The 25082-nt window shown below is 42.4% G+C and overlaps 2 protein-coding genes across 3 annotated transcripts; one reads left to right on the plus strand and one right to left on the minus strand.

Moving 5' to 3' along the window:
• Positions 1-3918: 3918 nt before the first annotated feature.
• Positions 3919-6908, minus strand: LOC118371491 (endoplasmic reticulum resident protein 27-like). Of its 2 annotated transcripts, none has more exons than XM_035756950.2 (6): positions 6657-6908; positions 5458-5555; positions 5210-5326; positions 4849-4974; positions 4306-4500; positions 3919-3988 (listed from the first exon to the last, which is right to left on the minus strand). In XM_035756950.2, the coding sequence occupies exons 1-6, from the start codon at positions 6709-6711 to the stop codon at positions 3944-3946; spliced, it is 636 nt and encodes a 211-aa protein (XP_035612843.1). In that variant the 5' UTR covers positions 6712-6908; the 3' UTR covers positions 3919-3943. The 2 variants fall into 2 exon arrangements, with proteins under 2 accessions (XP_035612843.1, XP_035612844.1); XM_035756951.2 differs by having other exon boundaries at positions 5458-6184; positions 6657-6905.
• Positions 6909-19651: 12743 nt separating this feature from the next.
• On the plus strand, positions 19652-24564 carry LOC127932696 (retinal cone rhodopsin-sensitive cGMP 3',5'-cyclic phosphodiesterase subunit gamma-like). The gene is made up of 3 exons (XM_052528961.1): positions 19652-19715; positions 23206-23311; positions 23559-24564. The coding sequence occupies exons 2-3, from the start codon at positions 23208-23210 to the stop codon at positions 23674-23676; spliced, it is 222 nt and encodes a 73-aa protein (XP_052384921.1). The 5' UTR covers positions 19652-19715; positions 23206-23207; the 3' UTR covers positions 23677-24564.
• Positions 24565-25082: the final 518 nt, after the last annotated feature.

Genomic DNA, 25082 nt, shown 5'->3' on the forward strand with positions numbered 1-25082 from the left:
CAAAACCTAGGAAGAAACCTAGAGAGGAACCAGGTTATGTGGGGTGGCCAGTCCTCTTCTGGCTGTGCCGGGTGGAGATTATAACAGAACATGGCCAAGATGTTCAAATGTTCATAAATGACCAGCATGGTCAAATAATAGTAAGGCAGAACAGTTGAAACTGGAGCAGCAGCATGGCCAGGTGGACTGGGGATAGCAAGGAGCCATCATGTCAGGTAGTCCTGGGGCATGGTCCTAGGGCTCAGGTCCTCCGAGAGATAGAAAGAAAGAAGGAGAGAATTAGAGAACGCACACTTAGATTCACACAGGACACCGAATAGGACAGGAGAAGTTCTCCAGATATAACAAACTGACCCTAGCCCCCCGACACAAACTACTGCAGCATAAATACTGGAGGCTGAGACAGGAGGGGTCAGGAGACACTGTGGCCCCATCCGAGGACACCCCCGGACAGGGCCAAACAGGAAAATTAAAACTTGTTTTTCAACCACTCCACAAATTTAGGACATCTACGTTGTGCATGTCACAAGTCATTTTTCCAACAATTGTTACAGATTATTTAACTTATAATTCACTGTATCACAATTCCAGTGCGTCGGAAGTTTACATACACTAAGTTGACTGTGCCTTTAAACAGCTTGGAAAATTCCAGAAAATTATGTCATGGCATTAGAAGCTTCTGATGGGCTAATTGACATAATTTGATTCAATTGGAGGTGTACCTGTGGATGTATTTCAAGGCCTACCTTCAAACTCAGTGCCTCTTTGCTTCGCATTATGGGAAAATCAAAATAAATCAGCCATGACCTCAGAAAAAAAAGTTGTAGACCTCCAAAAGTCTAGTTCATCCTTGGGAGCAATTTCCAAACACCTGAAGGTACCACGTTCATCTGTACAAACAATAGTATGCAAGCATAAACACCATGGGACCACACAGCTGTCCTACCACTCAGGAAGGAGACACGTTCTGTCTCCTAGAGATGAACGTACTTTGGTGCGAAAAGTGCAAATCAATCCCAGAACAACAGCAAAAGACCTTGTGAAGATGCTGGAGGAAACAGGTACAAAAGTATCTATATCCACAGTAAAACGAGTCCTATATCGACATAACCTGAAAGGCCGCTCAGCAAGGAAGAAGACACTGCTCCAAAACTGCCATTAAAAAAGACAGACTACAGTTTGCAACTGCACATGGGGACAAAGATCGTACTTTTTGGAGAAATGTCCTCTGGTCTGATGAAACAAAAATAGAACTGTTTGGCCATAATGACCATTGTCATGTTTAGAGTAAAAAGGGGGACGCTTGCAAGCCGAAGAACACCATCCCAACCATGAAGCACGGTGGTGGCAGCAGCATCATGTTGTGAGGGTGCTTTGCTGCATGAGGGACTGGTGCACTTCACAAAATAGATGGCATGATGAGGAAGAAAAATTATGTGGATATATTGAAGCAACATCTCAAGACATCAGTCAGGAAGTTAAAGCTTGGTCGCAAATGGGTCTCCCAAATGGACAATGACCCCAAGCATACTTCCAAAGTTGTGGCAAAATGGCTTAAGGACAACAAAGACAAGGTATTGGAGTGGCCATCACAAAGCCCTGACCTCAATCCTATAGAAGATTTGTGGGCAGGACTAAAGAAGCATGCGCAAGCAAGGAGGCCTAAACAACCTGAATCAGTTACACCAACTCTGTCAGGAGGAATGGGCCAAAATTCACCCAACTTATTGTGGGAAGTTTGTGGAAGGCTACCTGAAACAATTGACCCAAGTTAAACCATTTAAAGGCAATGTTACCAAATACTAATTGAGTGTATGTAAACTTCTGACCCACTGGGAATGTGATGAAAGAAATAAAAGCTGAAATAAATCATTATTATTATTCTGACATTTCACATTCTTAAAATAAAGTGGTGATCCTAACTGACCTGAAACAGGGATTTTTTACTTTTTTACTTATTTTTTACTTATTTGGCTAAGGTGTATGTAAACTTCCGACTTCAACTGTATTCAACTTAATCAGATCTGGGTTCAAACACTACAGTGGCAAGAAAAGGTATGTAAACCCTTCGGAATTACCTCAATTCCTGCGTAAATTAGTCATAAAATGTTATCTGATCTTCATCTTAGTCACATCAATAGACAAACACAAATTATTGTATTTTTCATGTCTATATTAAATACGTCATTTAAACATTCACTGTGTAGGTTGAAAAAAGTATTTGAACCCCTAGGCTAATGACTTCTCCAAAAGCTAATTGGAGTCAGGAGTCAAACCAAAGTCGATTTGTTTGGAAGGAACACACAACACTATGTGTGGAGAAAAAAAGGCACAGCACACCAACATCAAAACCTCATCCCAACTGCAAAGTATGGTGGAGAGAGCATCATGGTTTGGCCCTGTTTTGCTGCCTCAGGGCCTGGACAACTGGCTATCATTGACAGAAAAATTAATTCCCAAGGTTATCAAGACATTTTGCAGAAGAATGTAAGGCTATCTGTCCTCCAATTGAAGCTCAACAGAAGTTGGGCGACGCAACAGGACAATGACCCAAAACACAAGTAAATCAACAACAGAATGGCTTCAACAGAAGAAAACAGGCCTTCTGGAGTGGCCCAGTCAGAGTCCTGACCTCAACCCGATTTAGATTATGTGGCATGACCTCGAGAGCGGTTCACACCAGACATCCTATGAATATTGCTGAACTGAAACAGTTTTGTAAAGATTAATGGTCCAAAATTCCTCCTGACCGTTGTGCAGGTCTGATCCGCAACTACAGAAAACGTTTGGTTGAGTTTATTGCTGCCAAAGGAGGGTCAACCAGTTATTAAATCCAAAGTTTCACATACTTTTTCCACCCTGCACTGTGAATGTTTACACGGTGTGTTCAATAAAGACATGAAAATGTACACTTGTTTGTGGGTTATTAGTTTAAACAGACTTTGTTTGTCTGTTGTTGTGACTTAGATGAAGATCAGATCAAATTGTATGACCAATTTATGCAGACATCCAGGTTATTCCAAACGGTTCACATAATGTTTAATAGTTCAATTAATTGCTCATACATTCGAAGTAAGTATTCTGATCTTTTATTTGAAAGGATAAGTAGTTTAATTTTTGTATGTACTTGGAAATACACTTAATTTTGCACGCCCAATTTTTCAGTTTTTGATTTGTTAAAAAAGTTTGAAATATACAATAAATGTCGTTCCACTTCATGATTGTGTCCCACTTGTCGTTGATTCTTCACAAAAAAATACAGTTTTATATCTTTATGTTTGAAGCCTGAAATGTGGCAAAAGGTCGTAAAGTTCAAGGGGGCTGAATACTTTCGCAAGGCACTGTACATAAGAATTTGAAAATACTGTCAAATAATACAATTTGGCAGACTATTTGGTTTTTACAAATAACCATTCAAATACGGAAATAAAAGTTATTGTTTTGGGTTGTGTATTTGAAAAAGTGTTTTATATATACCAGACACTCAAATATACTGTACATGTATTTGAACACAGGTCTGCACTTAAATATAGCATTTGCATGAAAATACACAAAATGTATTGTAATATTTTGCATTGTATTGTTTCTTTGCGATTGCATTTGAAATCCTCAACTGTTGTTTTTTTCTGAAGACAAATTCCAATTATTCTTTCTCTGTTAGACCCTCCAGGCCCTATTAGTCTACTGAGGTCAGTTTGTTGTGATTGTAACCATCAGAACAGTGCCAACGCTGACAAACTAGGCTAAAATCTCAGTGGTGAGTAGCCACTGAGCTGTGGTCAACTCACAGATGGCAGACTTTCCCTCTCATAAAGACACACTGCACACGCCAGAGCACACACACACAGCCTACACAAGATTCAGGCAGAAAACAATACTGACTCCAAAACAGACACAATAATTGTCACAAAGCTAATTATTTACATTAATTTATTTGTTTATTTTACAACTCAGTTTTAGGATGAGGTTCTCCTGCCTGCTTCACCTCCTAAAAAGATTTTGAGAAGCAATATAGATACATTAAATGGAGGCCACTCAGTATAATGTATTGCTGCTTTCTACATATTATCAAAGCCACTGAAACGTATACTGTGCCATAGATATAGGTTCTAATAGTATTAGTTTTCTTTCCAATACTTATTTACCTGCTCTTAATTGAGCTTGCCTGTCAGAATGGAACCAATAAAATAGTCCAAAAAGTGCAAACCCTGTCAATCTGGCAATCCAGGCAAGCTCAATCAACCTTCAAAGGCATTTGAAAGAGAACCAATACTATTTGAACTCAGGTCTGTTTTGACCTCTGACCTTGAGATCGCCTTGTATGAATGACTGGCAGAATTCCCACACACGCTCGGTGGAGATCTCTCCCTCGGGCATGAGCCACTTCATATCTGAATCTCCGTCATAAATGCCCACGCGGGGAAGGTCACGTGACGTCAGGCTCAAGTAGCCCAGAGATTTCTCATTGGACTTCACCCCGTGTACCAGCACAAACAGGAACTGTGACAAAGAAATCATGGTAATGTTCAGTAGAGCACACTGTAGCAAATACGTTTGGCAACAGAAACTAAAACTAAAATCTGTGATTTTATTGGACAAGACCAATGTCAAAAGTAGTGCACTATATATAATATACAGTACATTGAGATTCTGGGACTCAAAACATCGGACTCCATTGATCCAATTTGCAAATTAAATTCAAGATTCAGTGAAATAGTTGATTCAAAAGAGCCAATTCCAAATAGGGGATTAGGGACATTATCTCAAGATTTGAATCAAATGGCCGATATAACAGAGGTTTTGTTGAGTCGCTCTTTTCAGGTCCAGTTGCTGCTTGCCTGCTCTCACCTTCCCAACAAATTCTGGGGCCAGAGCTCCTAGTCGGTCCTTGAGTACTTTATAGTCACCACTCCCCCTGTTGATGAAGAGCAGGAGTTGTGCCTTCACCTCAGACTGGAACAGACCCACTGCTGTCTGAGAGGAGAGGAGAGTGAGAGAGCTATAAGAAATAGATATCAAAATAGGCGTGTGCCAGTACATTAACTGTCTGTAGGTATAGTCTGGTTATATGACTGAACATGACAGGCTAACAATACAAAGATGTGCTGGCAAGATGTAACCATAACAAGGCTGGTATAACTGTTAATAGGTGCTGTTGTATAGAGTAGTGTGTAAGGTGTAGATGAACAGTGCTGTGGTCAGCGACTACCACTTGGTTGTACTCGGTGATGTAGCGAAGCTCGTTCATGGTGATAAAGCGAGCAAGGCCGTCCGCTTCCACTTTCTTGGTCTCAGAGAGCTGAAGGTTGTCTTGGTGGTTATCTGCCTGAACACACACACATAAATCACATTTTTCAGTTGATATTTTCTTGTAAATTTGTTGTCAAAGTAGTTGTAACGGGAGTCAAGCAGATGATTTCTGATGGACAAAGTGAAAGGTGTGGTGTAGTAGTTTACTTTTCTGAAGATGGCGACAGTGTCAGACGCAATGCTGAGTTTGGCCCATGCCTCCTTATCGCTGCACAGAGCCACAGGGATATGCTTCACAGACTTAGCTGCCTCCATAAACTCAGAGAGAGGGGGCAGACAGAGAGGGAGAGAGAATGTTTTTGAGATTCAAATTGCCACTTAGCCCATGTGAATTTCAGTGAATAATATTTAGGTCCCTTGTATTTGTCATACAATCATCCTCAAAGAATGTCTTGAAATAATATTTTGGTCCCCAGCAGGTACATGGCAGTCCACCATTTACGCCACTTGACACTCTGGGACGGCCGCCTACTATCCTCAAGGCAGCGCCAGCTAGTCACTTCATGTGCCAAGTGTGTGGCCAGCCACAGGAAATAGTTTCTCACCAAACCTGACAGCAGCTGGGACTGTAGCTACGAACAGTCAACAATGCACAGGAAGGAATGCATGTTTTTTTTTTTCTCGTCTCAAATCTGAGTTATGGTTTATATCTGGCTGGCCCCATCCGGCCGCACGTTAGTGGTGTAGCGTCTAGCCAACGATGCTAAAACTCTGCGTTACATTTCCCTCCCTCCCCTCCCATCCTGCCCTTCCCACGCTTGTTTCCTGTCTGACCTCAAAGAACCCAATGTCGACCACCTCAGAGGCTTCGATGAAGGCCTCGGCTGCAGTGACATCACTCAGGGTTGGGAGGGCGCTGTCCACCATTCCATCTCTTTAGAAACACGAAGAGGAAAAATCCATCAATCAATCTCAGGAAACCAGTCATAGGCTCAATCCCAATGTCAATTTCAGCATACCATTTAGAATGAAGCAATGTATTGGGCATATATATTCTAAGGGGTATACTAATATATAATAATATATATAATAATAATATATATGCCATTTAGCTGACGCTTTTATCCAAAGCGACTTACAGTCATGTGTGCATACATTCTACGTATGGGTGGTCCCGGGAATCGAACCCACTACCCTGGCGTTACAAGCGCCATGCTCTACCAACTGAGCCACAGAAGGACCACCACAGTGTGCATATCGTAACATAGACGTCAAAAAGATAGAAGAGAATATCACACCATTCAGGAAGGACTTTAAAGAAAAGGAAACAGGAAATAAAGACTAAAAAGATAGACGTCTAGGAAATCTAAAAACATGTACGTGACCAAAGGCAAAGAGATTCTCACCTTCAGCTATGACTGAGGCGGAGAGAGAGAGCAGCGGAGAGAGCAGCGGTGCCATAACTTTATCGGCAGGCTGTAGACAACGAAGGACCTCAGAGAAGTTTGTCCGTTTTTGATTCTATGCCGGGCGGTTGAGTTTTAGGTCTGTGTCCGTCTGTCCATGTGTCCGTCGTGTCCCTCCTTCTGTCCCTCTGTACCTCAGGGTCTGCCACATGGCCGTTTCCTCGTGCTGCTGATTGGTGCCTGTATGAGAAGCTGACAGGTGTTATTGGTAGGTTAAGTTCAGCGAGTGTTGGACTACGTGTCACCGTGTCAGTTCATGAGTGTGGCTGGGTGGGCGGGCGGGCATACACACACGTATGACTAAGGATGTACCTCCGAACCTGAGGATACACATGCAAAATGTTTTTGTTTTTTTCTTCAGAATCTCAATATGAAAAAATCCCAGGCAGTCAAATCTGACATATTTTCAGCCTATACAGACACCTCAATCAACAAGGATGTATATCTCTAGTATAATCCTGATTGTTCGGTACATAAATATCTGTAGTATCTAAATGGTCTAGTCAACTTGAAGTGGGCATATATTTTCTTTATCCCTTTTCCCCTACTCATTCTGTAATGTCCTGCTGTTCACCTAAATGACAGCATTACTTTTCTGACAGAGCAATGCCACTTTATAGGAATTGGATTTGTATGCATGCGTGCATGCCGTTCAATCTAATGCAGGGTTGGATGTGACCCTCCCTCCTGTGGTGACTGGACCACACTGCACTCTGAATCAGCAGGGTGTTTATACCTACCATCGTGGTGGCACGCAACAGGCAGCTGTTTGGTCTGACTGACCCTAGAGAATAAGCCAACCAGCTATTTTAGTGTCCAACGGACACGCAACAAACCAAACCTTTATGTAACATGTTTATCTTTGGAAGATATATTAACGAAGCAGGAGAAGTATTTTAGATTGTTTAATATGTAGTATGATTTATTTATTTAAAATAAAGTTTCAATTAAAAGCAATTTGTGGATTCCAAGAGGAAATGTGTGCTGAAAATTTGAGAATTTGTTTAAGGTGTATATATTTTCTATATTATAGAGTCTGAGTACACAAACTACCCAAAGTACAGTACACTACGTGCCATTTAAAATGAACCAATGAGCGGCTTAAAGGATCCTCCGTTCAAAAATGATATTTTGATATTTTTCACATTAGTCCACTGTTGAACTAACTTGCATAACACATCCTCATGATGATTATCTTTTTGAAAGTCCTATGTCTTGAAAATTTGATCGCTGACATTCAAAGCCTTTTGGGACTAATTAAAAAAATACCAACATTTCGTTTTTTGAGGAGATTATTCCATTAAAATGAAAGCAGTTCCCACATTTGAAAAGATTGCCCTCTAATACCAGAGTCACCTGTGTCACAGTCCTGCTAGATGTTTCATAAACAGCTTGTAACCAGCTTAAGACTTGTCATAGCGAGGGCAATTTGCCAGGTGTGGACTGTCCTCAATCTAAAGGGAATCCTCCTTGATTAGCGTAACCCAGGGTCCCTGGGACATCCCTACCCTAAACCCTAACCGCAACTTCCCTTAACCATAACCATAGCCGTAACCATTTTTTACGTCAACTTCAGTGTGGTAGGGATATACGGAAGATCCCGAATAGCAAGGACCAATCCTCCTTAGTGATGAGTTGTGGGACATCCCTATCAGCAATAACCTAAGTGACCCTGTAGAGTTCTCACAACTAGATGTGATTTTATCATATTTTTACTTGTTTATAATATTATAAAAAAATGTAACTGTATAATTAACATGTACTCTAAAAAAAATTGAAAAACAAATATATCTACATATAGCGTACCAGTCAAAAGTTTAGATAACACCTACTGATTCAAGGACTTTTTTTATTTTTTATTTTACTATTTTGTACATTGTAGAATAATAGCGAAGGCCTCAAAACTATGAAATAACACTTATGGAATCATGTAGTAACCAAAAAAGTGTTAAACAAAAAGAAAACAAACTCAACATCAAGTCTCTATGGTCATTGTTGTTCCTGAAAATAAAAATGGGAGTTCATTTCATATTATCCACGTCTCTAGCGTGTGTTGCTTGCCACATTCCAAGTGCTTCATGTCCCTCTTACATACTGTAACTTCCTGTATCTACACTCCAGTATAGTAAACATGTAGGTATAATCTGTTGGTTGTGCAATACCTTGCAATGTCAACTGAATGATGAAGGTTGATGACGTCAAGTATCGTGATATGTGTCAATCTTGTCTTAGCTCCCTTTGGTGATGTGAACGTGTGAATTTAAAAGATCCCTCAACATGCTCTAGTTATATCTCATATTGGGTCTCAAGCAGGCACCTTTTTGTTTCATCCTCTCTCCAATCAATATAGGAGAAAGTTACATACACATATCCCATGTTTCTGAACAAGTGTTTAATATCAGATAATAACTAACCTGGTGAATAAGGGCTGAAATGTTGCCAATAAAAACCTAATGAGAGCATAGATTGCAGTGTTCTAAGTTTACATTTACCTTTTGTCTCTTTCTAACCACCTCAATGTCTGCAATGTACGCATGGGGCTCCCGAGTGGCGCAGCGGTCTAAGGCACTGCATCTCAGTGCTAGAGGCGTCACTACAGACCCTGGTTCGACTCCAGGTTGTATAACAACTGGCTGTCCCATAGGGCGGTGTACAATTGGCCCACCGTTGTCCGGGTTAGGGTTTGGCCGGTGTAGGCCGTCATTGTAAATACAAATTTGTTCTTAACTGACTTGCCTAGTTAAATTAAAAAATAAATACATGTGAATCTACTGTATGTTGGCCTGTACGTGTATATTATTGTGTATATTATTAACAGAGTATTAGTGACAGTAAGGCTTCTTAAGAGCTAAACTCATGAGAGCCTCAAAACGTATGTTGTGTCTCTACTCCACTCAGACGGTCACCATTCTCTTTGGCATATCTCTGTATGAGCTCATATGTATGTACAGTATCTATATGTATCATAGCTGCATGATCTCATATGTATGCACAGTATCTATGTATCCATAGCTGCATGATCTCAAATGCATGCACAGTATCTATATGTATCTATGTATCCATAGCTGCATGATCTCATATGTATGCACAGTATCTATATGTATCTATGTATCCATAGCTGCATGATCTCATATGTATGCACAGTATCTATATGTATCTATGTATCCATAGCTGCATGATCTCATATGTATGCACAGTATCTATGTATCCATAGCTGCATGATCTCATATGTATGCACAGTATCTATATGTATCTATGTATCCATAGCTGCGTGATCTCATATGTATGCACAGTATCTATGTATCCATAGCTGCATGATCTCATATGTATGCACAGTATCTATATGTATCTATGTATCCATAGCTGCGTGATCTCATATGTATGCACAGTATCTATGTATCCATAGCTGCATGATCTCATATGTATGCACAGTATCTATGTATCCATAGCTGCATGATCTCATATGTATGCACAGTATCTATGTATCCATAGCTGCATGATCTCATATGTATGTACAGTATCTATATGTATCATAGCTGCATGATCTCATATGTATGCACAGTATCTATGTATCCATAGCTGCATGATCTCATATGTATGCACAGTATCTATATGTATCTATGTATCCATAGCTGCGTGATCTCATATGTATGCACAGTATCTATGTATCCATAGCTGCATGATCTCATATGTATGCACAGTATCTATATGTATCTATGTATCCATAGCTGCGTGATCTCATATGTATGCACAGTATCTATATGTTATGTATCTATATATCCATAGGTGCATGATATCCTTCAACCAACTGTTGTGACCTCGAACTCCAATTAATCAACGTTTTGCTCAGACTTAACACACTCATTGTTACATGTTTCTGGCATACTCTACTCCACTTAGCTGATCTCCTCCTCTCTTATTCCCACTTTTTCACTCCTTTTTCACTCCTCCTGATCTCCTCCTCTCTTATTCCCACTTTTTCACTCCTTTTTCACTCCTCCTGATCTCCTCCTCTCTTATTCCCACTTTTTCACTCTTCCTTTTGCCTCTGTTATTTCACAGTCTAGTGAATCAAAAGGTTTCCTTCCACTACAGTCCCAGAGTAATCTCTAGCTTTTGGAAACAAATGCTTTGTTAAAGAGACTAAGTACATGTAAGGCCTTTGCTGTAAACTGGCCCGGGTGTTTTAAAACATGTTGTAAAATCTTAACACTGAAATACTGCCAAAAACATTTGGAATGAGAAGAGGAAAACGAGAGAGTTGGAGTGGAGGGAAGACAGACACAAATTAATGTTCATATTCGTGCATCTTGTGATTTTCTTCTCTGAGAGAGAAAGGGAGAAGGATGAGAAAAGTGAAATCTGATTCATTGTGACTGAGTTTGAATTTATAAACACCTGTAATCTGAGAAAGAGATGATGACTGGACAGATAGATGGATGGGTGATGAAAGAGGCACACTTGAGAGCATTAATATGGCTTTATCACTGATACTCTGAGAGAGTTAATACTACACACAGGCTCGGGTGTTCAGTCCCAAGGTAGGTTAAGCATCTCAACAGGCAGAGATGAATCCAGAAGGTGATGATGGGTAAACACACCTGACAACAACCAGGTATAACGTGAGATGATGGTGATGGGTAAACACACCTGACAACAACCAGGTATAACGTGAGATGATGGTGATGGGTAAACACACCTGACAACAACCAGGTATAACGTGAGATGATGGTGATGGGTAAACACACCTGACAACAACCAGGTATAACGTGAGATGATGGTGATGGGTAAACACACCTGACAACAACCAGGTATAACGTGAGATGATGGTGATGGGTAAACACACCTGACAACAACCAGGTATAACGTGAGATGATGATGATGGGTAAACACACCTGACAACAACCAGGTATAACGTGAGATGATGGTGATGGGTAAACACACCTGACAACAACCAGGTATAACGTGAGATGATGGTGATGGGTAAACACACCTGACAACAGCCAGGTATAACGTGAGATGATGATGATGGGTAAACACACCTGACAACAACCAGGTATAACGTGAGATGATGGTGATGGGTAAACACACCTGACAACAACCAGGTATAACGTGAGATGATGAAACGGGACTGATTAATTGTATTTTTATCCTTAACATGGAAGATAGAATTCAAAGCAAGCAGTGCACTGGAATGACATTCAGATTTACTGGAATGGCATTCACTCTCATGGGATGGGTGGCCAAAAATAACTAACTTAAAGCCACACCCCCAATAAGCCACGAATATGACCGCATTGAGGCATATGTCACTGTGCTTCTATGGCAGTAAGCACCATGCCACTGCAAACAAGACAGTTCATAATCCAGTGCCTTTATCACAGTCGACACGGCTATATTTTAGCTTTCATTTACTTTAAGAATGCAACATTTTCATCTCTACCTCATGGAAAAATGTGTAGAATTGCAGGATGTTAGCTGTGACACGTCTGCCTTTAACACTATGACATGGGGATACGAATTTAACAAACATAGTTACGTCACAATCATTTATTAGCCATATGTGTAAAGTACAAGCAGCATAATACCCTGCATCCCACTGCTGTCTTGCCTCTGAAGCTAAGCAGGGTCAGTTCAGGGCCCGATTTTCCCAATAGCGTTGGAATTTAGGCTTTACCTACCTCTTTCCTGCAATGGCCGAAGATGTAACATAAATTTCCCAAAACACCACGTAGAGAGCGTTCGCTAAGCGTGTCGATACTGATAGGATAGCTTTCTCCATTCAAATCTTACCTTAAAGCTACAATATGTCACTTTTTAGAAATCAGTAAATATGTTCTATGTGCGCTATTTCTGTGCTTCCCATTCTTAAGTTTAGTTTTTGTGTCTTTTACTTTCGGCTTTGTTCACCTGCTTCAAACAGCTGAAAATATCATATTTTTTGTTATGGAAAATGTATTTCACAGCGGTTTAGATGGTACAATGATTCTCTAGACAATGACTGTTTGTTTTGTCAGATAAACTGAAATTAGGCAAACTATTATAATTTTAGCAACCAGGAAATGGCAGAGCAATTTTTGCATATTGCACCCTTAACATTAGAATTATTCCACAATACTGACAATGGATCAGCTCTTAGAAAGACACAGTATTACCACCTATGGCTGCAAAGATTGAGGGGACTTATTCTAATCAAGATTTGGGACATCATTGTGCTCATGTTAGGCTACACGAGTGGTGCAGCGGTCTATAGCACTGCATCTTAGTGCTAGAGGCATCACTACAGACATCCTGGTTCAAATCCAGGCTGTATCACAACCGGCCCTGATTGGGAGTCTCATAGGGCGGCGCACAATTGGTTCAGTGCTGTCCGGGTTTGGCCAGTGTAGGCCGTTATTGTAAATAAGAATTTGTTCTTAACTGACTTGCCTAGTTAAATAAAGGTTAAATAAAAAAATCCTGAAATATATGGGAGACCAGATGCTGATGGAAGTGGTGTTGGAGGGCCAGTAGGGGACCTCTTCCCTCTGGTTTTAGGAGATTCCAATGCCCCAGGGCTGTGAAGGGGACATTGTCCTGAGTAGGGTGCTGTCTTTCGGATGGGACATTAATTGGGTGTCCTGACTGTCTGTGGTCATTAAAAATACCATTGCACTTATCGTAAGAGTAGGGGTGTTAACCCCAGTGCGGTACCCTGGCCAAATTCCCAACCTGGCACCTTTCTATCATGACCACCTAATCATCCCCCTGTTTCCTAATTGGCATATATCACTCCTCACCTCTCCACCATGATAGGTGATGTGTGTTGAGCGTTCTGGCACAAAATAGTTGCCGTACACATTGGTGGTGGAAGAGGTGAGTTTCCCCCCTTGCTATGTACAGCGCTTTGAGGAGTGAGCATCTACTGTCGGTGGATCCAAGGCGCTATATAAACGCAATCAATCATTATTATTATTACTGTTATTATTACAAGTTACAATGAGTGTACAATACAACAACAACAAAACTTCCATGTATCTTATCCATTGATGATGTAAATTCATTCATGATGAAGGTTAATGCGTCACTCAGTAAGTTGTATAAATAGCTTTTTAAACTCAACTTACTGTCATTACTGCGGTTCCCTGGTGTTGTCTCTGAAGTCATCACAGTTTGTTTGAGGTAAAAGCTGATCTGTAGATTACAAAGCCTCACCGTCTTCTGAGTAATTAACAGGCGAAGACAAATTTACGTCCCAAATGCTACCCCATTCCCTACATAATGCAGTACTTTTGATCAGACCACCGGGTTCTATTCAAAGGGAAGGCACTACGTAGGGAATAGGGTGCCATTTGGGACTCAAGCAGAGCCTACCAGAAGAAAGACAAAAGAAAGGGGGATATCAAATGGAGGCAGCCAATCTTGGCTCAGGATTACGAAGGAGGGAGGAGCAGGGAATTAATCCAGGTTAGGGCAAGAGTTAAATCTGTCTAAATGTTCTGCCTAAACAGAAGTTATATAACATTTAACCCACTAGTGCTGAGAGACTTCTGTACTGAACACCATTGGTGTTGGCAGATTCACTCCACGCCCATGTGGTACAGATATTTACCTTGACCGAGTTGACCTTGTGTCTTTATTGACCTTTTATTTCAGTATTTGCACTGTCTCTATGCACACTCTCAGGGCCCTACACACTCGCACACACTGTCACTCCAACACTCTCAGGGCCCTACACACTCGCACACACTGTCACTCCAACACTCTCAGGGCCCTACACACTCGCACACACTGTCACTCCAACACTCTCAGGGCCCTACACACTCGCACACACTGTCACTCCAACACTCTCAGGGCCCTACACACTCGCACACACTGTCACTCCAACACTCTCAGGGCCCTATACACTCGCACACACTGTCACTCCAACACTCTCAGGGCCCTACACACTCGCACACACTGTCACTCCAACACACACACAAACACTCACTCCATTATTTGCTCACTCACACATAATATGCACATACATTTATACTGTCTCTACACACTAGCACACCCACTCACATACAAGCTGCTGCTACTCTGTTGATCTCATATCCTGTTGCCTCGTCACCTTACCCCTATACATATCTACCTCCATCACTCCAGTATCCCTGCATTTGTAAATATGGTATTGGAATTGAGTTCTAAATATTTGCTGTATATACAGTACCAGTTAAAAGTTTGGACACACCTACTCACTAAAGGGTCTTCTTTATTTGTACTATGTTCTACATTGTAGAATAATAGTGAAAACATCAAAACTATGAAATAGAAAATATGGAATGATGTAGTAACCAAACAAGTGTTATATATATATATTTTATATTTGAGTTTCTTCAAAGTGGCCACCCTTTGCCTTGGTGACAGCTTTGCACACTCTTGGCATTCTCTCAACTAGCTTCATGAGGTAGTCACATGGAATACATTTCAATTAACAGGTGTGCCTTGTTAAAAGTTAATATGTGGAATTTATTTCCTTATTAATGCGTTTGAGCCAATCAGTTGTGTTGTGATAAGGTAGGGGTGGTATACAGAAGATAGCCCTATTTGGTAAAAGACCAAGTCCATATTATGAACAGCTCAAATAAGTGAAGAGAAAGACAATCCATCATTACTTTAAGATATGAAGGTCAGTCAATGCGGAACATTTCAAGAACTGAAAGTTTCTTCAAGTGCAGTCAGAAAAACCATCAAGCGCAATGATGAAACTGCCTCTCACGAGGACCGCCACAGGAAAGGAAGACCCAGAGTTACCTCTGCTGCAGAGAATAAGTTCATTAGAGTTCCCAGCCTCAGAAATTGAAGTCCAAATAAATGCTTCACAGAGTTCAAGTAACAGACACATCTCAATCTTAATTGTTAGAGGAGACTGTGTGAATCAGGCCTTCATGGTCGAATTGCTGCAAAGAAACCACTACTAAAGGACATCAATAAGAAGAAGAGACTTGCTTGGGCCAAAAAACACGAGCAATGTACATTAGACCGGTGGAAATGTGTCCTTTGGTCTGATGAGTCCAAATTTGCGATTTTTGGTTCCAACTACTGCGTCTTTGTGAGACGCAGAGTAGGTGAACGGATGATTTCCGTATGTGTGGTTCCCACCGTGAAGTACGGAGGAGGAGGTGGGATGGTGTGGGGAGTGCTAAGCTGGTGACACTGTCTGTTATTTAGTTAGAATTCAAGGCACACTTAACAAGCATTGCTACCACTGCATTCGGCAGCGATACTCCGTCCCATCTGGTTTGGCTTAGTGGGACTATCATTTGTTTTTCAACGGGACAATGGCCCAACACACCTCCAGGCTGTGTAAGGGCTATTTGACCAAGAAGGGGAGTGATGGAGTGCTTACTTAGTGTTTTTCATATTTCTTATTACTATTATTTTTTTGTAATACATTGTTATTAATTATTGCATTGTTGGGCTTTGAGTTTGCAAGAAAGACATTTCAATGTACTTGTGCATGTAGCATTAAAACTTGAAGTTGTAAAGTCTGCTCCCAACTCACACCCTCAAACACGTAGATCCCCTGAACACAGCTTACTTTCCAGACCACTTTCCGGCTCACTCTTTCAAACACCTAGATCCCCTGAATGCAGTTCACTCTCTAGTTCCCAATCACCTGAATTCCAATCACCTGTTCACACGCCTGTATGTCATTATCACACACTATTTAGTTCAGTTCTTTGCACCCCATCACTGTGAGGTATTGTTGGTTTTGTGACACGTCTTTTGGAGCACTGTTGCCTGTGATTTTTGCCTATTCCCTGTTATCTACCTATTGCCTGATCTCCCGGACTACATTACTAGCCTTTTCCCTGCCTGTACTGTTGCCTTTTGGACCCCCTGTGTATGACCTTCTGCCTACCCCTGGACCCAGCTACCTGCCTCCTCCTGTGGTCCTTTGCAATAAACACCTGCTGCGCCGCACGCTTGAAACCAGCTCTCTGTCTCCCCTCGTGTTCATTACAGATGTAGGACCTTAATTTGAGCCAGCTTGCTACAGCAGGAAAACAATCCTGCAGCAACAGGAAATGTGAATTATTATGTGGATTATAATTTATGGACATTTTTGTATGGGTTGATGGAATTTTCAAAAGGGAAAATCAAGTCTGAAATGTCAGTGGATTCTTTTGTATTGATTCCCTACATTGCAGGAAAGTTCTAATTAAGATCCTACATCTGTAAATCTAGTCCCGAGAACCATTGATTTCCACAACAAAGGCGCCAGTCTATATGGAGATTGTGCAGACAATATTATGTAAGACATTTGAAGACACTATTCAATGAATAAATTCCATTGAGTTGCTATGGGCAGGTTGCTGAGAATGTATCTGTTTTGTTACATTGCATTACAACAACAAGTAAAGACCATAAACAAACTGACCACAAAGTTGGTTGTCTTACACATATACAGTGCATTTGAAAAGTATTCAAACCCCTTAACTTTTTACATATTATGTTACGTTCCAGCCTTATTCTAAAATTGATTCAATTGTTTTTTTTTCATCAATCTACAAACAATACCTCATAATAACAAAATATCACATTTCATAAGTATTCAGACCCTTTATTCAGGACTTTGTTGAAGCACCTTCAGCAGAAAATACAGCCTCAAGTCTTCTTGGGTATGATGTTACAATCTTGGCACACCTGTAAGCTCTGTCAGGTTGGATGGGGAGTGTCGCTGCACAGCCATTTACAGGTCTCTCCAGAGATGTTCCATCAGGTTCAAGGCCGGGCTCTGGCTGGGCCACTCAAGGACATTCAGAGACTTGTCCTGAAGCCACTCCTGTGTTGTCTTGGCTGTGTTCTTGAGGTCGTTGTCCTGTTGGAAGGTGAACCTTTGCCCCAGTCGGAGGTCCTGAGCGCTCTGGATCAGGTTTTCATCAAGGATCTCTCTGTACTTTGCTCCATTCATCTTTCCCTTGATCCTGACTAGTCTCCCAGTCCCTGCTGCTGAAAAACACCCCCACAGCATGATGCTTCCACCATCATGCTTCACGGTAGGGATAGTGCCAGCTTTCCTCCAGACGTGATGCTTGACATTCAGCCCAAAGGGTTCAATCTTGGTTTCATCAGACCAGAGAATCTTGTTTCTCGTAGCCTGAGAGTCCTTTAGGGGCCTTTTGGCAAAATCCAAGCGGACTGTCATGTGCATTTTACTGAGGAGTGGCTTCCATCTGGCCACTACCATAAAGGCCTGATTGGTGGAGTGCTGCAGAGATGGTTGTCCTTCGGGAAGGTTCTTCCATCTCCACAGAGAATTCTGGAGCTTTGTCAGAGTGACCATCGGGTTCTTGGTCACCTCCCTGACCAAGGCCTTTCTCCCCCAATTTCTCACTTTGGCCAGGTGGCCAGCGCTAGACAAAGTATTGGTGGTTCCAAACTTCTTCCATTTAAGAATGATGGAAGCCACTTTGTTCTTGGGGACCTTCAATGAGGCAGACATTTTTTGGTACCCTTCCCCAGATCAATCCTGCCTCGGAGCTCAACAGATAATTCCTTCGACCTAATGGGCATGACTTGGTTTTTGCTCTGACATGCATGTCAACTGTGGGACCTTATATAGGCAGGTGTGTGCCTTTCCAAATCATGTCCAATCAATTGAATTTATCACAGGTAGACTCCAATCAAGTTGTATAAACATCCCAAGGATGATCAATGGAAACAGGATGCACCCAAGCTCAATTTCTAGTCTCATAGCAAAGGGTCTGAATACTTATGTAAATAAGGTAAAAACCTGCTTTCGTCATTTTGGGGTTAGGTGGAGAGTCCAAAACACATAATAGAACAAGGACTATGTTCACAGGGCAGCTGGGTTAGGTTCAATTCATGGGTCAATTCATAGTAAAGCTCACACAAACACAGATCCTTAGTATGATTTGCCCATTTCTTAAACATTTACACCCAGATTTCCTTAGCGTTTGAACCAGTTTTTTTTTTTCAAAAGGGGAATTCAACATTGAGGAATAAACAAAAAGGTCAAATGAAGTTGGAATAAATTATAAAACACGAATGGCTCTATTCAATCCATATCATGGCAGTGCAGCATTACAGCGTAAATGAAATTAGCGGGGACTGTGTTCACAGTAAAATCTGAATATGTCAGCTCAATCGGAAATTACTTTTACTTTTCTATCACACAATCGGTAACACTTCAGTGAGACAGATTGAATAGAGCCCAAGTGTAAATCCTACATAACGTTTGTTTTAGATTCGTTTTTTGTTGCAAACACTTAGTTAAACTGGGCCTTAATAAGACCACAAAAGCTCTTCTCTTAGTATCTCTGCAGTTAACACAATTAGCACTTGCAACAACTACAGGCCACTGATACACTACCCTCTCACCCCGACTAAAACAGTCCCTCTCTCCCTATAAATACCAACCTGAAGCTTACTTTACATCAGGGTTACCAATGTGTGTTCATCCATTCAATTACACAACAGCCTAAACTTGCCAAGACATTATACACTGCTGTACATACTCAAAGTGGCCGGTGCCATGTGTAAGCCTATTACAGGGCCTTAACTCTGCAGGAACTCTGCAGGAACGTGGCCCACAGTGGATATACATATACACTGCATCCAAAATGGCACCTTTTTCATTACCCATAGGGATCTGGTCAAAAGTAGTGCGCTATTAAGGAATAGGGTGCCATTTGGGACTCGCTATATGCTCTGGATGTTATGTCAGGCCAGCTAGCAGCATGGGACGGGCTGGTGGCCAGTAAACACCCAACAGGATACACAATACACACGGTCATGCATTGGCCACTGGGTTTACCTCCAGTTTACCTGCAGAGATTAACTCTGACCTCTGGGACAGAGTGTGCGAGTGACAGTGCAAAGGTCAGAGGGGATTAAGTCAGAGGTGTATAAAAGGGGAGGACAGTCGGAGAGGAGGAAGAGAGATACAGCAGGATCTCAGTAGGATCAACCCAACTCCGGAGAACTGTTCACTACAGACTGCAAAGACAGGTAGGATGAATCTGCAGCGTCCTGTTACGCTCAGCTCTGAGCATTAGTTACCTTTATTGCATGCCCTGTAAGGGTCATTTGACGTCAATGCCTTAGACAATTGCAGAAAACATTTTAAAGTGCAGAGAATTCGCTGGAAATATTGTACTGTTTCCATGGAGTTGTCTTGTTGAGATTGTGCTCCATTGCTGATGGTCATTGACTGGGTAGCGTTCAATGCACTTGCTTTAGTGCTGGCTCTGGAGAAGGACCTTTGTGGACTTCACAGGAGGTTGGTGTCACCTTAATTGTCACCTTAATTGGGGAGGACGGGCTCATAGTTGGAACGGAATAAATGGAGTATCAAACTCATCATACACATGGTTCTCATGTGTTTGATACCATTCCCGCCACTCCATTCCAGCCATTATTATGAGCCGTCCTCCCCTCAGCAGCCTCCTGTGGTAGACTTGTGTGCTGTAGACTTGAGACAGCTCACACAACTGACTCTTGAGGATGAGAGCAGCGTCTAATAGAGAGGCTGGAGCTTTTCATTCAACACACTGATAGACAGGGAATTGATTTGTGCTGGAGGACACTAGGGGGAGACCAGTAGACAATACCAGGACACTAGGAGGAGACCAGCAGACCAATAGGCAATACCAGGACACTAGGAGGAGACCAGCAGACCAATCATCAATACCAGGACACTAGGAGACCAGTAGACCAATAGACAATACCAGGACACTAGGAGGAGAACAGCAGATCAATAGACAATACCAGGACACTAGGAGACCAGCAGACCAATAGACAATACCAGGACACTAGGAGGAGACCAGCAGACCAATCATCAATACCAGGACACTAGGAGACCAGCAGACCAATAGGCAATACCAGGACACTAGGAGGAGAACAGCAGATCAATAGACAATACCAGGACACTAGGAGGAGAACAGCAGATCAATAGACAATACCAGGACAATAGGAGACCAGCAGACCAATAGACAATACCAGGACACTAGGAGGAGACCAGCAGAGCAATCATCAATACCAGGACACTAGGAGACCAGCAGACCAATAGGCAATACCAGGACACTAGGAGGAGAACAGCAGAACAATAGGCAATACCAGGACACTAGGAGGAGAACAGCAGATCAATAGACAATACCTGGACACTAGGAGGAGAACAGCAGATCAATAGGCAATACCAGGACACTAGGAGGAGAACAGCAGACCAATAGGCAATACCAGGACACTAGGAGGAGAACAGCAGATCAATAGGCAATACCAGGACACTAGGGGGAGAACAGCAGATCAATAGGCAATACCAGGACACTAGGAGGAGAACAGCAGATCAATAGGCAATACCAGGACACTAGGAGGAGAACAGCAGATCAATAGACAATACCAGGACACTAGGAGGAGAACAGCAGATCAATAGACAATACCAGGACACTAGGAGACCAGCAGACCAATAGGCAATACCAGGACACTAGGAGGAGAACAGCAGATCAATAGGCAATACCAGGACACTAGGAGGAGAACAGCAGATCAATAGACAATACCAGGACACTAGGAGGAGAACAGCAGATCAATAGGCAATACCAGGACACTAGGAGGAGAACAGCAGATCAATAGGCAATACCAGGACACTAGGAGGAGAACAGCAGATCAATAGGCAATACCAGGACACTAGGAGGAGAACAGCAGATCAATAGGCAATACCAGGACACTAGGAGGAGAACAGCAGATCAATAGGCAATACCAGGACACTAGGAGGAGAACAGCAGATCAATAGGCAATACCAGGACACTAGGAGGAGAACAGCAGATCAATAGACAATACCAGGACACTAGGAGGAGAACAGCAGATCAATAGACAATACCAGGACACTAGGAGGAGAACAGCAGATCAATAGGCAATACCAGGACACTAGGAGGAGACCAGCAGACCAATAGGCAATACCAGGACACTAGGAGGAGAACAGCAGATCAATAGACAATACCAGGACACTAGGAGGAGAACAGCAGATCAATAGGCAATACCAGGACACTAGGAGGAGAACAGCAGATCAATAGGCAATACCAGGACACTAGGAGGAGAACAGCAGATCAATAGACAATACCAGGACACTAGGAGGAGAACAGCAGATCAATAGACAATACCAGGACACTAGGAGGAGAACAGCAGATCAATAGACAATACCAGGACACTAGGAGGAGAACAGCAGATCAATAGGCAATACCAGGACACTAGGAGGAGACCAGCAGACCAATAGGCAATACCAGGACACTAGGAGGAGAACAGCAGATCAATAGACAATACCAGGACACTAGGAGGAGAACAGCAGACCAATAGGCAATACCAGGACACTAGGAGGAGAACAGCAGATCAATAGACAATACCAGGACACTAGGAGGAGAACAGCAGATCAATAGGCAATACCAGGACACTAGGAGAACAGCAGATCAATAGACAATACCAGGACACTAGGAGGAGAACAGCAGATCAATAGGCAATACCAGGACACTAGGAGGAGAACAGCAGATCAATAGGCAATACCAGGACACTAGGAGGAGACCAGCAGACCAATAGGCAATACCAGGACACTAGGAGGTCAGCAGATCAATAGGCAATACCAGGACACTAGGAGGAGAACAGCAGATCAATAGGCAATACCAGGACACTAGGAGGAGAACAGCAGATCAATAGACAATACCAGGACACTAGGAGGAGAACAGCAGATCAATAGACAATACCAGGACACTAGGAGGAGAACAGCAGACCAATAGGCAATACCAGGACACTATATAAGGAACACATGCAGATCAGTAGAACAGCTATGGAATGTGATGTAGGAGAGATGTTGATTGGCTGTTGACTTGACAACAGAACGTCATTCACCTGTACAGGATGCATGTCTAGAGTGGTGGAATAAAATGTGTTTGGGTGCAGAGTATAGCTTGAATGGACAATGAACTCTCAAAAGCATCTGTGTGCAATTCATTCTACTGTAGAAATATACATTGTATAGAGTGCAGTTGAAATGGAAGACTGGGATAGGCTACTACTGGTTTCGGAGGTCTAGAAGAACCTTCTAGTTACACAATGTTCTGGTTGAAGTGACCTCAGCCGAACTACTGATTGTAATGCTAACAAGTAGCTTTGGTACTATTTTGGCCTTGGTTAGTACAGTACTATTCTGGTACTATTTTGGCCTTGGTGCCAGATCTAATCTGGTATGATTGAATCAACATAGACCGCTCAGGGTTATTTTAGAGGGATTATCAATCACTCTTGGGGTGCAACGGGTTAGAGAGAGGGAGGGGTTGGTAATAACTAGGTATTAGTGAAAGGGTTTTGGATTAAGACAGATTGAGGATAAAACCGATGGAGTTAAAGAAACCGATAATCTACTCCTGACTGATATCTTGATGGGATTTACTACTGTTATTCAGTTATGTATTTCCCAGCTACCTCTTTCCTCCCTCTCGCTCTCGGTAACCAACAGAAATGGCAGACGTTGCAACTGCTGCTGAAAAGAAGGCCCCCCCTAAATTCAAGCAGAGGACTACCCGTACCTTCAAGAGCAAGGCCCCCAAGCCTGGCCAGAAGGGGTGAGTTGGAAACTCCCTTAGAACACACAAATATAACTCTACTACAACAATGAAAACTAATTGCGCATACGCCTTCTAACATAACAAGCATCCATCCTTACATATCAAATGCAACTCCTTTTATACCGTACCAAAACACACTTCAATACATCTTTCTCTCGAACTCAACTTTACCACCACAACCCTCGTCTGCTGTGTCTCTATCCCTTTAGCTCATGGAACTTCTCCCTCTCTCCTCTCCCACCAGATTCGGTGACGACATCCCCGGCATGGAGGGTCTCGGCACAGACATCACAGTGGTCTGCCCATGGGAAGCTTTCGGTGACATGGAACTCAGTGACCTGGCGAAATATGGAATTGTTTAGACACCCTACCACTCCTTCCCTTCCCTCGACCACCCCCTTCACTTCTCTTTCCTTCACTTCCCCTCTCCTCCTCCTTTCTGGACCCTGAGGTCAGGGAGTCCAGTACTCTGAACTGATTCTTGTTTTGTTATGCCATCTTGTACAAGGCGCTTCCACTTTCACATCAGCTCGTTGTTTAAGAGCCGGGCGTACTCGGGTGCACTACCGACCCTGAGAGCCGGGCGTACTCGGGTGCACTACCGACCCTGAGAGCCGGGCGTACACGGGAGCACTACCGACCCTGAGAGCCGGGCGTACTCGGGTACACCACCGACCCTGAGAGCCGGGCGTACTCGGGTACACCACCGACCCTGAGAGCCGGGCGTACTCGGGTACACCACCGACCCTGAGAGAATTGGTGAAGTCGCACAAACACACAGTGATACTTGGGAAATATGCACACACCAGCTTTAATTAAACTGAAGACACATAATACCAAACCTCATCCTGCCACTGTCCTCCTGTAGAAAGCTCACATAAACGACCAGCTAAGCAATGTCCTAACAACTGAAGTCAAATGGCACTCAAGTTATATGAATAAGACATGTAATGTATAATAGTGATGTGCATTCGCTTTCTGCGGTCTGGTAGGTAAATAAATGGTCATGTCAGTGAGCTTACTTCGACACTACTACTACAGTTTCACTGGTGCACTTCCTGAGAGAGAAGCTGGACTAAATTTACAATGTTATTAAAGAGGGTTTGATTAAGCGTTGTTCATATCTCAACCATAGCTGGTTTCCTCCCGCCTGACTATTTCCTCAACCTGCACCCGCTCTCCTTGAAAGCACTTTTTATAAACAGAAATATATATTTATGTACAAAATAAAAAACAATTAATTTTTTGCAGTGAATGTCAAATGTCTGTAATTTGACTGTTCATTTGAGAGCCGATCACTCTTGCAATGTGTCAATCACAAATGAACCCTCTTGAATTATATGAAGAATAACCAATTGAAAAACAGCTACTTCTCCTGGTACTTTGGCAATACTTCATCAGAAACAATCAACTAAAATTTAAATTTCTTACCTTGGATCCTCAATAACACAAAATACAACCACCAGCGACTCAAACACACATTAATAAAACACAGGACAACATAGGAAACTGCTCAGTCCCCTCCTGTACTCCCTTGTTCACTCATGACTGCATGGCCAGGCACGACTCCAACATCACCATTAAGTTTGCCAATGACACAACAGTGGTAGGCCTGATCACCGACAACGATGAGACAGTCTGTAGGGAGGCCAGAGACCTGGCCGTGTGGTGCCAGAAAAACAACCTCTCTCTCAACGTGATCAAGACAAAGGGGATGATTGTGGACTACAGGAAAAGGAGGACCAGCATTCCCCCATTCTCATCGACT

The sequence above is a fragment of the Oncorhynchus keta genome, chromosome 10 (assembly GCF_023373465.1).
Source record: "Oncorhynchus keta strain PuntledgeMale-10-30-2019 chromosome 10, Oket_V2, whole genome shotgun sequence".
Classification (NCBI taxonomy): Eukaryota; Metazoa; Chordata; class Actinopteri; order Salmoniformes; family Salmonidae; genus Oncorhynchus; species Oncorhynchus keta.

Bases quoted from the DNA above. Each gene is read 5' to 3' on its own strand.
- LOC127932696 (XM_052528961.1), top strand. From the start codon at position 23,208: ATGGCAGACGTTGCAACTGCTGCTGAAAAGAAGGCCCCCCCTAAATTC. The intron at 23,312-23,558 runs GTGAGTTGGAAA...CTCTCCCACCAG, and splicing joins CCCAAGCCTGGCCAGAAGGG to ATTCGGTGACGACATCCCCG.
- LOC118371491 (XM_035756950.2), bottom strand. From the start codon at position 6,711: ATGGCACCGCTGCTCTCTCCGCTGCTCTCTCTCTCCGCCTCAGTCATA. The intron at 4,501-4,848 runs GTGAGAGCAGGC...TCTTTGTCACAG, and splicing joins CCCCAGAATTTGTTGGGAAG to TTCCTGTTTGTGCTGGTACA. The intron at 3,989-4,305 runs GTCAGAGGTCAA...AAATCTTTTTAG, and splicing joins TCATACAAGGCGATCTCAAG to GAGGTGAAGCAGGCAGGAGA.